Below are 14,224 nucleotides of genomic sequence, written 5' to 3'. Positions count from 1 at the left end.
CACAGCAGGAGTTCAAAGCACCAACATGGTATCTGTGGTACTAAAATACATGAGTAGTATGGATAAATGATAAAACAATTATTAGCTACTATATTTTACATTCTCCACCTACCCTTTGTGCTGGGCAGTAACATGTAAGATTTTAAGTCCTTTCATCTTGCAAGGTGCCTCTCAGTGGTGTGAGGTTACAGAAGAGGACTCCAAAGAAAGAGGGACGAGGATCTGAGGAGACAGAAGATAAGGAAAAAACTCCTGGGTTTTAGGCAGAAAGTTCTAGGTCAACATGCTATATTAAATGTCCTAATTGGGCATTAAGACTTGGCTTTAGGTCTAGCTACACTACTAAATTGTGGTTTTTGTCTTGTAATTTAGGGACCAATTTCCTTTCTGAAAAAGTGAGATCTTTGAGATCATAAGCATAATCACTGGTTCACTTGAACTCCTGGATATTTCTTTGGGAAAATAAAAGTGTTTATAGGTTCTGGGGGTGTTAAGTTTTTCTCCCTTATGGTGCAAAGCATTTGCAAAATGGAGACGTCAACAGCTTTGTTACAGGATCTGTCCAATTTCACTAAAACAGGTTAGCCCTACAAACACTAGCCTGAGTTACGGATTCTATTAGGACACTCAGGAGGTAGGAACCCTACCTGTACCCTTCTTTCTGATGGTGGGGATCCTGGAAAAGAGACTTCTCTGATTTGTGTCACAATTCGTAACTTCAGTGTTTTTTGTTTTGTTTTCAAGATAAGTGCCTCATCAGAAGTCAAGTATTGTGAAGCAGGGAAGTTCTCCCAGTCATTCTGATACCAGAACAGATTTCAGGAATTCTATGTAAACATGTTTACTAAGGGTGTTACATTTTCCACTTTGCTTAGGGTCTTGAAAGTGGAGTCGAATAATCATAAGATGACGCGGGCAGAACAAGCAGTATCTGGTGCACAATCTGGACTTTGGGACTCGGGCTGTGTGACGTGAGTGGGAAGGAGGGAAAACTGGCGGACTCCGGATTGCTTATGCCGATTCCACGTCTTAAGGTTTTTTCATCAGATCGCTCTAGAACGCGACACTAGTCTCCCGCCTGCAATGCTTCTGTTAGCACTGGTTTGGAAGCACCGGGGCGCTCAGTGGGAAACTGCGGGGAGACGCTCACCTAACCCAACCCGAGTTTGCAGTCGCAGGTAAATCTATTTGGACACAGTCCGAAGACGGCGTGAAGCCCACGAAGCAGCATCAACAAAACTCGGCAGCGCTCCGCGTTCTCCAGATGGGGCTGTAACGCCCCACTCCGGAGCAGAGGTCCCTCCCGCAGAAAGGACACTCCCGATGACCGGAGCTGGGAGCTTGTCGTCCCCTCGGGGTGCAACTGGACGTTCGCAGCGGCGGCTCCCGACTCCGGCCGGAGTCCGCGCCCCGGGAGCCCCGCCCCCTTCAGCCGTCGGTTCCCTTCAGAGGCGCTGGGCGCCCCCGTGAGGCGGGCCCTGGAGGCTGCGGGCGCTGAAGGCTGCGGCCCCGCGTCCCGCGTGCTCCTGCGCCCCGCGCCTCAAGCAGGGAGGGCGGCGGCCCGGAGACTCGAAGTCGGGATTCTGGGGCTCGCGCCAGCCCCACGGGTTTAAAAGGCCCTGAGGCCTTCGCAGGGTCTGGGGTCTTCCACTGCGGAGTCGGGGGCGGCGGACGTGCACGCGGGCGCGCGCTCAGGCCGCCCCGCGCCGCCGCAGCCCGGGGAAGGCCGCGCGCTCCCTCGGGGCCGGTCCCCGGGGCGCCGCATGCAAATGAGCCCCGGTGCGCCCGCCCACCCCGCGCCTCCGGAAGTTGCGGGCGGGGCGCCCGCTCCCCCTCCGCCCCCCCACCCCGTCCTTCCCCGGCCGGGCGCCCGCAGTGATGGCGGCGGCGATGGCGGCGCGGCGCGCGCGGCCCGTGCGGGTGCTGGTGGACATGGACGGCGTGCTGGCCGACTTCGAGGGGGGCCTTCTGCGGGGCTTCCGCCGCCGCTTCCCCGGGGAACCGCACGTGGCGCTGGAAGAGCGCCGAGGCTTCCTCGCCCGCGAACAGTACCGAGCCCTGCGGCCGGACTTGGGGGTAGGTAGGGAAAGGGCGGGAACGCAGCGGGGGAGGGGTCGTGGGCGGGAGGGGAGCCCCGACCCCACAGGGCACCCAGGAGTCAGGCCTCCCCACGCCTAGAGAGCCGGGGAACCAGGTACCCCGACCACACAATGTCCCCGGGAGCGGGAACCCCGACCCCACATTGTCGCCAGGAGCAAGAGCCCCGACCCCACAGTGTCCCCGAAAGCGGGGAGCCCGAGCCCACAGGGCACCTAGGAATGGGAGCCCTCCCCTTGGGCAAGACTGCCTCTGCTCCATTTCCAGAGTCACCTCCTTTTTGTTTAGCAAAACCCTCGTTTCAGAATCCATTGTTCGCCCTGGACAAGAAAATCTGAAAGAATGGATGCAAAATCCTGCCCTGTGGCTCTGATTTGCCGACGGGTCCCCCAGGAGTCTTACTGTGAGAGTCATCCCTGGGGCTAGATCTGCTGGAGGTAGAAGCTGGGACAAGAACACCGTATCTTTCAGGACAAAGTGGCCAGTGTGTATGAAGCCCCAGGCTTTTTCCTAGACTTGGAGCCTATCCCTGGAGCCGTGGAAGCCATGCGGGAGATGAACAACATGCAGGAGTGAGGAAGGGCAGAGAAGGGGGGCGGAGGGCGGTGGAGGGAGGGCGGGCACCACCCCCAACTAACTATGCCCCTTCCGCGCAGCACGGAGGTCTTCATCTGCTCCAGCCCTCTTCAGAAGTACGAGCACTGTGTGGGTGAGAAGGTGCGGTTACCCCAACCCTTCCTAGCAAACAGCTTCCTAAGTTCTGATGTTTAAAATAAACCAGCAGAACTGAAACACAGGAAGTGCGGTGGTGGTGGGCGGGGAGCAGCATCTCTCAAAGGCTGGAGACTCCACTAGCACGCATTTACTCACTGGCCCTACTGACAGACCTGTGTCCTCACCACAGTACCGCTGGGTAGAGAAACACCTGGGGCCCCAGTTTGTGGAGCGCATCATCCTGACGAGGGACAAGACGGTGGTCTTGGGGGACCTGCTCATTGATGACAAGGACAGCATTCAAGGTTAGTTTTAGACCTGTTTTTCTGGCAACCTTCCAGGCAGCTGGCCTGCTGGGATTAGGGAGAGGGAGTAAAATAACCACGATTACAGACTACATCTCACTGCCTTTCTCCCATGTCCTGTCCCAGGCCAAGAGCAGACCCCAAGCTGGGAGCACATCCTGTTCACCTGCTGCCACAACCAGCACCTAGCCCTACCCCCATCAAGGAGACGGCTGCTCTCCTGGAGTGACAACTGGAGGGAGATCATAGAAAGCAAGCGGGGGGCCAGAACAGTGGAGAGTAGCTGAAGAAGGGAAGGCAGGCCAGCAGGGAACCCTAGCAGAGCTGAACGACAGCGCAGTGTCGTGGTGGTGGCCCCCGGCACTGCAGAACAGGGAGACACAGTAACCGCTATTCTCGCAAGCCAGCCACCTGGAACCCAACAAGATGGCTGGCAAGGAAACTTGGTGGGAAAATCACTCAGGAACCTTTTTAATAAAACACTTTGCCTCAGCTTTCTTTAAAGGCCCTTTATTTGGGAAGGTAAAGGGACAGGAGCCCTGGGAGGGGCGGGGGGGATACAGGCTGATGGGCTTTCTCCTCCCTCCTCCTGTCTGTAGTCCAGTGGCTCCAGAACCTGCCCCACCTTCACAACCAGACACCACCTTTCTTGGATCTGCTTTTCCTTGGCCATGTTAGAGGTCAACCTTGAGGGAGTGCAAAAGGGAGGCCAAGAAGCTTCCCACTGCTCCTGAACTCTTAACTTTCCATGGGGGGGTCCCATGAGATAGACCGCTGTGGATAAAATGTTGATCCCAGGCCACAGAATTCTCCAGGCCGGCATCAACCATACCCAGGATCCAGCCAGGGGAGCTAGCAGTGCGGGTACCCAGCCTCTGTAGCCCTGGAGTAGGCATGACACCTTCTCGGAGCCCCAAGCTGGCTTCTCATTTCCATTCTTCAAGATTATTTCAGATACTTCTGTTAAAGGAAAATTCCTGTCCTCAAGCACCAGCAAGTCTAATCTGTTCTTCATGAAAAGCCCCTTCCTTTAAAGCCTCTGAATCTAGGGTCCCAACTGCTTCTCACATGATGTTGATGCCCTGGCAGTGAGGCACTGCGGGGGGGTGGCGGCGAGGCAGGAGCTTGACCTCCAGCGGGTTGACAGTGCCAACCTATGGAAATGGCACTGCCTTTGCTCTCCTCCTTGGGTCCCAAAGCCTGGCCTCCTCTCTCAGTGCCCCTCACCACAGTGTAAATACCTGTCACGCTGAGAAAACTCACCTTTAAAATAGCCGAAATGGCACCTTTGGGGAAAAATGCACAGCGGGAGCCAGGCTGCTCCTGCTCCCCGAGCCCCCACCAGGACTGTGGCCTCATCTCTAGCAGTCAGGGCGTCATGGCTGCGAGGTCTCCCTGGGTCTGGGCTGCTGTGGGGCCTCAGTCCTTGGCAGCGGGATCCCCAGGGCAGAGTGGGCCTGCCAGGTGCGGGCCTCCGCCACCTGGCTTGGGGAACAGAAGTCTTCCAGGAAGATCTGGGCCAGGTTGCGGAGCCTCGTGTTGGCTGAGAGAGAGAAGCGCAGCATGCACTGGACCACGGGCATGGCGGTCAGCTCAGGGGGGGAGCCCGGGGAGCTCAGGTACATGATCGTGGTCACAGCAGATAGCACGGTCTCCTCGTTGGGACTGGACAGGCAGTTGATGATGAGTGGGATGCCCCCTGTCTGCAGGATGTGCTCTTTGTTCGCCCTGTCTGGGCACAGGTTGCAGAGGCCTCCTGGGGAAGAACAAGAGGAGACGTGATGCCTCAGGCCTGCGCATCCTCCCAGCGCCTCTGCCCACTTTGTCCCAGGGACAAGGGATCCAAAGTCCATTCTGGTATCCACCCCTTCAAGGCTCCCGAAGGCCTAGCCTTCAGGAAGCGAGTACCAATCCCTTTCCTCCTTGGTTCAACCAGTTGGATGGTTAGTATTTTTTTTTTTTTAAGCAAAAACAAAACCAAAAAGACCAACCCCAACCAAAAAATAAAGCCCATATCAGTTTACAGAATTAAACAGGGGTGCCTGGGTGGCTCAGTTGGTTAAGCGTCTGCCTTCAGCTCAGGTCATGATCCCAGGGTCCTGAGATCGAGCCCCACATCAGGCTCCCTGATCAGCAGGAAGCCTGATTCTCCCTCTCCCGTTCCCCCTGCTTGTATTCCCACTCTCCTGCCTTTCTCTATCAAATGAGTAAGTAAAATCTTTAAAAAAAAAAAAAATTAAAAAAACATAGGTCAGGTGATGATTTCACACATGTATATATGCCAAAACTTATCAAACTATCCTTTAAAGATGTACAGCTTATTATATATCAATTATCTCAATAAAGCTGTTAAAAGTACTAGAAGCCAAATTATAAACCAACTTAATCCTACCATCCATCTAACATTTGCTTTTCCTTTCTTCAACTTCAAAATATGTGAATATAAGGGCGCCTGGGTGGCTCAGTGGGTTAAGCCTCTGCCTTCGGCTCAGGTCATGATCCCAGGGTCCTGGGATCGAGCCCCACATCGGGCTCTCTGCTTGGCGGGAAGCCTGCTTCTCCCTCCCCACCCCCTGCTTCTGTTCCCCCTCTCTCGCTGTGTCTCCGCCAAATGAGTAAAAAAAAAAAATCTTTAAAAAAATGTGAATACACAAACTTTTAATAAAAATGTGATGGTTTCCTCTTTTGTAAGGCAGCTTTTTTCATTCAGCAATGGAACGTCTTTCCATTCCAACAGATCTACAACCATTGTGTCATTTCATGGCTGTGCAGCGCATTACCTTACGGATGCAGTGTAATTTATTAAAACACTACAGGAAGTGGGGGGGACAGGTGGGGGCTGGCAGGGACATGCCTCTTCCAGAGGCAGGAGTCTGCCCAGGTCTGGCGCCCTCCCTCATGGTACCTGGGTCAGTTTGAGTCCTGCTATAGGAAAGTATCTTTAGAAGTTTTATCCATTCAGCCTCTAGGGACTTCTCCCTGCTTCAGAATAAAATCCAAATTCCCCTCTGACGTCCTCACAGCCCTGCGCCATCGGGTCTGGTCCTTCTCTGGCACCCACAGCCTCAACCCTTTCTGGGACCTTCCGGGCCCAGATTTTCACATGCTGCCTCCCTTGGGCTGGTAACCAACACGTCACTGCACCCTCACCAGTGAGGGCCCCCCGGAATACCCTACTCTGACCACGTCCAGGGCACTCCCCACACCCCTGCCATTTTCTTCATATGTCTAGAACCCTGAGAAACCACCCTGGCAAGTTTGTTTTCTTGCTCACTAGCTGCCAAGCCCCACTAGAAGGCAGGTGCCTTAAGGTCAAGACCATGGCCATCTTATTCCCACAGGTCCTTGGTGCCTGGTCAAGAAGTGCTCCACGAGTACTGCTGGAAGAGCTTAGAGCACTGAGCTGGGGAGAGGGGCTGTACTGCAGAGGGCTGGGGGCTGGGCAGTTGGCTCCCTGAGATGTCGCCTACCATGGACTTCCGCAGTTCAGGGACCCAACTGTGGCTCAGAGCACCTCTGAGGGAAGGAAGCAGCTGAGAGTCACTCCCGCAGGGGAACAAGGCACTCTGACAGGGAGGTGCCTCCCTACGGGACACGCAGAGACCTGGCCTGCTGATAACTACCTCAGCACATCCTGGGGCGTCCCGCGGACTGCCTTCCGTACTTGTGCTGTCCCCGTCACGACAGCACAAGGCAAGGCCCCGCTCTCTGGTTTACTGCCTATCCCAGGCACCTGCGACTGTGGACGCTCACTGGACACGTGCTGGGAACATGACTGAACCCCAGGAAGTGGTACCACAACCCTGATTTTAGTGAAAGCTGAGGCTGTTGAGTAAGTTGCCCGAAGTCCCAGAAGATGGGAAGCGCTATGCCACGGTCTGGCGGGCTTCTGGCTTCCTGGACACAGCTACACCATCTCTTCTGAACTGCCAGTGGTGAACCAGCCTCCTACCCACACTGTAGATGAACTGACTGGGGGCAGGCGATGGGATTTATCTCTGCTGTAAAGTATGATAAGATGAAGTCTGAGTCACCCTTGGCCACTGAGTCATCATCACAGAGAGATGTGCCTGGGCAGGACACTGCCACCCAGGCTGGGGGATAATCAGATGGCATCTGCTGGAGGGCGAAGGCAGGCAGCCTCTGGACAGCTGGCCCCATCTGCTCCCCGTCTGTAGACCAAGGAAGTCTCCAAGGATGGATCTTGTGCCTGCCAGAGCTTGCCGCTGCCTGGGACCCAATCCCAGGGCAGTCCTGAAGCCCCTCCACTTTGCGGGCAGCAATCCTCAGAGTAGAAAACAAGAGTGAGTGCTTGGAAAGAGAAGGGCTTCAGGGGGCAAGGAGTCTGAACGGAAGCACCAAAAATGGAGCCGGGGGACCCAGGAGAAGCCAAGGCCACAGCGAAGTGAGCTCGCCCTCTCGAGTCTACCTCTGGAGCCTGCCCTGAAGCACGAAGGAGGGCTATAGGAAAAGAAGAACACAAAACTGTTAACTTCCTAAATAGTGCCCAGCAAGAGTAAGCTGGCTGGATCCAGTTCCGTCTGTCCGGATGATGGGAAATTCTGTAAGTCTTAAAAATCATGTTTTCAAAGAGTACTAGGGGAAAATGCTTGCAACATAAGGTTAAGGAGGGAAAAAGTCATCAAATTGTATATACAATAAAACTGCAATGGAACAAGTTAAGTCCAGCAAGGTGTCACCTCTTCTGAGAGCCTTCCACGACCACCCTCACGGCCCGTCTCCCCAGCACCCTCCCCCCACCTCCTTTGTGTCTCCTCTTCATGCCGAAGTTATCTGTCAGGTTTACTGACGGTCCCACTAAATCCCAACTTCCACCAGAGGGGGAATTTATCTTGTCTCAAACGGTCACCTCGGCCTGGCATATAGCAGATGCTCAATAAACGGACAGATGCGTTAACTAAAGACAAGCTGGAAACACAGCCGAAGGTTAACAAGGCTTATCTCTGCAACAGATGAGGAGTCATTTCACCTTTATTTTCTAAGTTTACTTCCACAAAAATACTTTGTTTCCTGTTTTTTTTTGTTTGTTTGTTTGTTTGTTTTCTGTGCAGAGGAAACAAGGTAGAAAACGTTATTTTTATATGCAGGAAAAGGAGTTTTTAAAAGACTCACTTATTTTAGAAAGAGCAAGAGAGAGCGCATACGCGCACGAGCAGAAAAAGGGGCAGAAGAGGAAGAGAAACCACCTGGAGCGGACCCTGCGAGCACAGAGCCAGACCCAGGGCTCGATCCCAGGACCCTGAGATCATGACCTGAGCTAAAACCAAGAGCCAGCCTCTTAACTGAGCCACCTCAGTGCCCCGGAAAAGGATTTTTTTTAAAGCTACATTTAAGATTATTTATTATTTATTTATTTGGCAGAGAGAGAGAGAGAGAGAGAGACAGTGTGTGTGTGTGTGTGTGTGTGTGTGTATGTGTACACACGGCGGAGCTGCAGAGGGAGAAGCAGGCTTCCCAGCTGGGGAGGCCAAGACGTTGAGATCATGACCAGAGCCAAAGGCAGACGCTTAACCGACCGAGCCACCCAGGCGCCCCTAAAGGTAAATTTCATTTAGAAAGTAAAACTCACCAAATGACATCACTAAAAAAAAGTGAAAAGACAAAAGGAGAAAATATTAATGAACTATGTATCTGAAAGAAGACTTCTTCCCGGATACATAGAGTCTGTATGACTGCCTATCCAGAAAAGATAAACATGTTGTAGAGACGAGAAGAGACCTGAGTAAGGACAGTGACGTGTGACAGTGTGTTCGTCACTACCTCTCGGAGAAATGAAAATTCACACCATGCCAGGTGCCTCCCCCCGCCTACTGTCATGGCTAAACCAGAACAGACCGACAAGACTAAGGGTTGGTGGGAGGTGGGGCTGGGGACTCACAGGCTGGTGGCTGGGAACATCACACGCCATCACGGGGTTGAAAAATACGTGGCAGCTTCTACTGAAGTTAAGCGTATACCTCCCCTGTGACTCAGCAACTCACCTCTACTTGAACCTGAGAGAAAGGAGTACCTATGGATGCGAGAACACTCGCGTACAAACGCTGACGAGAGTTTTATGCACAAAGGCTCCACACGAGAAACAAGCCTCCGTCAGCAGGTAAACTGGGTGAACAGACTGTGGCGTATGCTTACGAAGACATGAGCGAATGACACGATGACAATCTGGACGAATCTCAGAAACGCTGAGTGACAGAAACCAGACCCAGGAGTACATCCTGTGTGATTCCACTAAGATGAAGCTCAAGAACAGGCAAAACAGGGGTGCCCAGCTGGCTCAGCTGGTGGAGCAAGCAAATCCTGATCCTGGGGTTGCGAGTTCAAGCCCCACATTGGGTGTGGAGATTGCTTAAAACTAAAATCATTTTTGGGACGCCTGGGTGGCTCAGTCGGTTAAGCGGCTGCCTTCGGCTCAGGTCATGATCCCAGGGTCCGAGGACTGAGTCCCACTTGGCGGGGAGCCTGTTTCTCTCTCTCCCTTTGCCTGCTGCTCTGCCTCCTTATGCTCTCTCTTTCTGTAAAATAATATCTTAAAAAAGATAAATTTTTTTTTTTTTTTAGAGAGAGGCGTGCACTTGCATGTGCACGAGCATGGGGGAAAGGCACAGAGGGAGAGAATCGTAAGCAGCTCCGCGCTCCATCACTCACCAAAATAAAGTCTTAAAACAACAACAAACTAGGCAAAACCCATAGGTTAGAACAATGGTTACCTGGGCGTAGAAGACACTACCTGGGAGAGGGTGTGAGGGACCTTTCTGAGGGAGATGGAAACATTCTGTATCTTGATTTTAGTGTTGGTTACACAGATGCACATATACCTTAATGAATTTAAAAATCCATCAAACTTCACTGGGTGTTGTACAGAAGTGCTGAATCACTGTATCACCTTAAACCAATATTACACTGTCTGTGAACTAACTGCAATTAAAATAAAAACTTAGGGATGCCTGGGTGTCTCAGTTGGTTAAGCAGCTGCCTTCAGCTCAGGTCATGATCCCAGCGTCCTGGGATCCAGTCCCACATCGGGCTCCTTGCTTGGCAGGGAGCCTGCTTCTCCCTCTGCCTCTGCCTGCCACTCTGTCTGCCTGTGCTCACTCTCGCTCCTCTCTTTCTGACAAATAAATAAATAAAGTCTTTAAAAATAAATAAAATAAAATAAAATAAAATAAAATAAAATAAAAACTTAAAAAGAAAAAAAAGGTCAAGAAAAAAACCTGTCAAACGAACACAAGATATGTGCGCTTCACCGTATGTGGATGGCACAGCATCTTAAACCATGCTTACCAAACAGAAAAGAGAACAAGTTCTGACTGGCTGATGAACATGCCTTGAACAAACCACACAAGACACAAAGAACAGGGGGCAAAAGCAGGGCCCTCCTAGGCACAGGGAACCACAGAAATCCCCAGGAGAGGTGAAAGAAAAAACCCCAAGGACAAGTGAGGATGAGAAAGCTGGAGGCTCAGAGAGGTCAGGTAGGGGACCTCAGGTCACACAGCAAGTAGGGCACTGCTGCTGAGACAGGAGGGTCTAAGGATTGTTCTGGGGATTACACGAGCTCATGCTTAGCCAGCGGCTGGGGGCTGGGCAAGCCCTAGGAGAGTGACCCAAGACTTTACTCCATCTCGTGACTCAGCCATCCCAGGGCGCTGGGCTGGCTGCTCCCCATCCCAAATAAAAAGCTTCATTCGAGACTATTTGTTCTTGGGTTTTACTTTAGTATCTTTTTTTTTTTTTAAAGATTTTGTTTATTTATTTGACAGAGAGAGAGAGACAGCAAGAGAGGAACACAAGCAGGGGGAGAGGGAGAAGCAGGCTCCCTGCTGAGCAGGGAGCCCGATGTAGGACACGATCTCAGGACCCTAGGATCATGCCCTGAGCCCAAGGCAGATACTTAACCATTGAGCCACCCAGGCACCCCTTACTTTAGCATTTTGAAAACAGTTCTTTCTGGAACTTAAATGTTGAGGGATAGAACAGTGTATAAAGTTACCCCTATGTATAAAAAGGAGGGGAACGGGGTAAAAGTGATAGGGATAGAAGGGACACTTCTCTCAAAATACCTTGTCTAGTTTTGACTTAAACTCATGAATGCTTCCCATCATAACAAACATCAAATTAAATCAAAAGCAGAGAAAACATGGCTTTTCATACTTCTGGCCTATATTTCACTTCTGGGAATTTATGCCACCGGTATACCTTTACAGGGGAGAAGTGGCATACATATAAGGTTATCCACGGCAGCACGGCTTGGGAGAGCAAATGGAAACCACCTGAATGTCCACCCCTAAGAGGGAGCTAAACCCAGTCCCTGGGTGCCAGGGAATGGCATGCAACATTTGCAAAGAATGAGGCAACTTTGGGAGCTGATACTGCAGGTGCACTAAGACATGATGCTAAATTAAAAAAATAAAAAGCAGAATATACATATACTACGACACACGTAGAACCTGCAAAAAGGTATACGTGCAAATACATACAGATTTGTCTGTAAATCCTGAAAATATCTCTGGGAGGAAAAAAAAAAAGAAACTAGTAACAATGGTTACTTCCAGAAAAAGCTATATAGAGAGATACCGTTCACAATATACCTTTCTGAATTCTGTACCATGTGACTCAATCATGTAGTCACATAAATTAACACACACACATATACACACACACGGTGTGTTCGTGCACAGAACTCAGAGGAAGGGGAGCTGGTCTCTGCAAGTCTCGGAGGAATGGCAGAGGCTGGCTGCCCTCCTCCAGCTAAGCGTGGAAGGGAGCAGTGGGGTGAGAACACAGACATCACCTCCTTTCTATAAGGGGAATCCTGCCACAGATGGGTAGCTGAGGAATTTTTTCTTTTTTCTTTTTTTTCTAAGGTAAACTCCATGCCCAACGTGGGGCTTGAACTCATGACCCCTAGATCAAGAGTTGCAAGCTCTAATGACTGAGTCACGCAGGCACCCCAGAGATTATTAAATTATTATGAGTCAGGAAGGTGTTCACCTCTGAGAGTAAAGAACTGGATCAGGAAGGGACATACAGAGGTTTTTTTTTAAAAGATTTTATTTATTTGACAGAGACAGTGAGAGAGGGAACACAAGCAGGGGGAGTGGGAGAGGGAGAAGCAGGCTTCCCGCTGAGCAGGGAGCCTGATGTGTTGCTCCATCCCAAGACCCTGGGATCCTGACCTGAGCAGAAGGCAGTGGCTTAACGACTGAGCCACCCAGGTGCCCCGACCAGTCTTTTTTTGAGCACCACCACCATCTGGTGGCAACTATATGTATTGCAGGAAATAGAACACAGGAAAACAATCTAACATGAATTCTGGGAGGCCACCTACTTGAACCCTGTTTGAGTAACAAAACTGCCAAGTATTCTGTGATATCCTAGGATTAAACCAGTTTTCATGGAGGCAGAGAGTTCTCTCCTGGTTCCATTCTATCTCCATACAGCATCTAGGAGAGACGCATAGGCTGCGTACAGAACACCTGAGAATCAACCAACAGTGCTGTGGGCAAACATTCCCAAATAAATGCCAAAGGCTGTCTGAGTTGTTATTTGGAGCAAGAGCCCCAAATTCTTTCACCCACTTGGGTATTTACTGAGATCCTGGCTTTATAGCTGGTCCTTCATAATTCTCCCACTCCCATCCCCCCGACCCCAAGCAGGGGCCAACCAGTATGGCCTCCCAGTGGCAGTTTCCCTTAGTGGCCTGAACTGTGAGCACCGCCAGTAGGAGCAGGGATGACTTCCCACCAGAAACACCTGGAGGACAGTGTGAAAGGGCAAGGTGTGGTGGAAAGAAAGAACAAGGAAAGAGGACACTCTGGAGTTTGAGTCTCGGCTCCGTCAGCCGGGGCCCCTGGGGACAGAATTTGGATCCCGGCAGAATGGGTAAATTCCTGGCTCCAGTCATCACGAACAGTGGGAGCCTCAGACAACAGACCTAACCTCACCGAGGAGTTGTTTCCTCACACGTGAAGAGGACTTAGTACTACGGACCTTGTGGTTGGTGACACATCCAGAGCCCTAGCAGGACAACAAAAGGGTAAAACAGCTCTACAATTGTTCTAAATGGGCAAATCCACAAAAGGTCAAGAAAGGGGAAGGTACAGAGACTCAAAAAGCCCTGCGTGTTACTGGCAATCCTGGTAACCAGATTCATCTTGAAGGCTACAGTTATCCTGCCCAGGGTGGCTGAGGGGTCACGGGAAGTGGCCTCCACAGAAAGTCAGCAGTCAGGCACACCAGCTTGCCACCGGTGAGTGACTGTGGCCGCTTTCAGCCCTCAGAGCCGGCAGGGCTGCCTGACAGGAGAGGTCTTACCGCGGAGCTGAACGCATCAGCACCACCTGGAAAGATGCCTGCGATCGTGCTGGACGGATGGAAGCCCGCGTTCTGACCCTGACCTGCCACTAATCCGCTGAGGCTGGGTGGTCCATGCCTCAGTTTCCTCATCAGTGAAATGGAGGGTCTGCAGTGCCTTGCAAGCTTTCACAATCCACAATCCTAGGAATGGGGGAACTCCTGTGTTCTCTTCTAGAATCTGACAGCCTTGGGTTTCCGTTCCAGGCTGGCCATCTTTAAACCTTCAGCCAACTCACTGATCTTTCCATCTTTCCTGAGCCTCAGACTCCGCATGGAAAATGGAGGTTCTTTTTTTTTTAAGATTTTATTTATTTATTTCACACACACACACACACACACACACACACAGGGAGAGAGAGAGAGAGATCACAAGTAGGCAGAGAGGCAGGCAGAGAAGGGGGTGGGAAGTAGGCTCCCCACCAAGCAGAGAGCCCGATGCAGGGCTCGATCCCAGGACCGTGAGATCACGACCCACTGAGCCACCCAGACACCCCAAAAATGGAGGTTCTGAGCACACCTACTTTTAGTGGGTCTCAGGGTTAAAGGTGACAAAGCACAGGAGCCAGAACTGGGCACACAGAGGGTGCTCTGTAAGCGCTAGCTAGTACTGTAAGTCCTTCTAAGTCCCAGGGCACCGTCTCTGTAATCAGGGGTCTGGCTACAGTAAGCTATCCCACCTCACCTCTTTGAGACATGAGAAAACTGTTTATCCTCAAAAGGTCCTGGACACC

General features: G+C 51.6%; 2 protein-coding genes across 4 annotated transcripts in view; one reads left to right on the top strand and one right to left on the bottom strand.

The window, feature by feature from the left end:
- The window catches only part of ARMC7 (armadillo repeat containing 7), a 35,888-nt gene that overhangs the window by 16,853 nt on the left and 4,811 nt on the right, over window positions 1–14,224 (bottom strand). The window contains exons 3-4 of one of the 3 annotated variants that reach the window (XR_004280864.1): window positions 4,380–4,872; window positions 113–222 (exon numbers count right to left, since the gene is read on the bottom strand). Coding sequence is in view for 1 of the 3 variants with exons in the window: in XM_032322711.1 (XP_032178602.1) it covers window positions 4,493–4,872 (380 nt within the window). In the remaining 2 variants the exon portion in view is untranslated. Of the gene's footprint in view, window positions 1–112; window positions 223–3,610; window positions 4,873–14,224 lie in introns of those variants that run through there. The other 2 variants (XR_004280863.1, XM_032322711.1) reach the window with 2 other exon arrangements.
- NT5C (5', 3'-nucleotidase, cytosolic) lies at window positions 1,818–3,610 on the top strand. Its single transcript, XM_032322709.1, has 5 exons — window positions 1,818–2,076; window positions 2,569–2,669; window positions 2,754–2,814; window positions 3,002–3,116; window positions 3,243–3,610. The coding sequence occupies exons 1-5, from the start codon at window positions 1,879–1,881 to the stop codon at window positions 3,401–3,403; spliced, it is 636 nt and encodes a 211-aa protein (XP_032178600.1). The 5' UTR covers window positions 1,818–1,878; the 3' UTR covers window positions 3,404–3,610.

Source organism: Mustela erminea, chromosome 18 (genome assembly GCF_009829155.1).
Source record: "Mustela erminea isolate mMusErm1 chromosome 18, mMusErm1.Pri, whole genome shotgun sequence".
Lineage (NCBI taxonomy): Eukaryota > Metazoa > Chordata > Mammalia > Carnivora > Mustelidae > Mustela > Mustela erminea.
The sequence above is the reverse complement of the archived record's forward strand: the minus strand, read 5'-3'. Positions and strand labels throughout refer to the sequence as shown.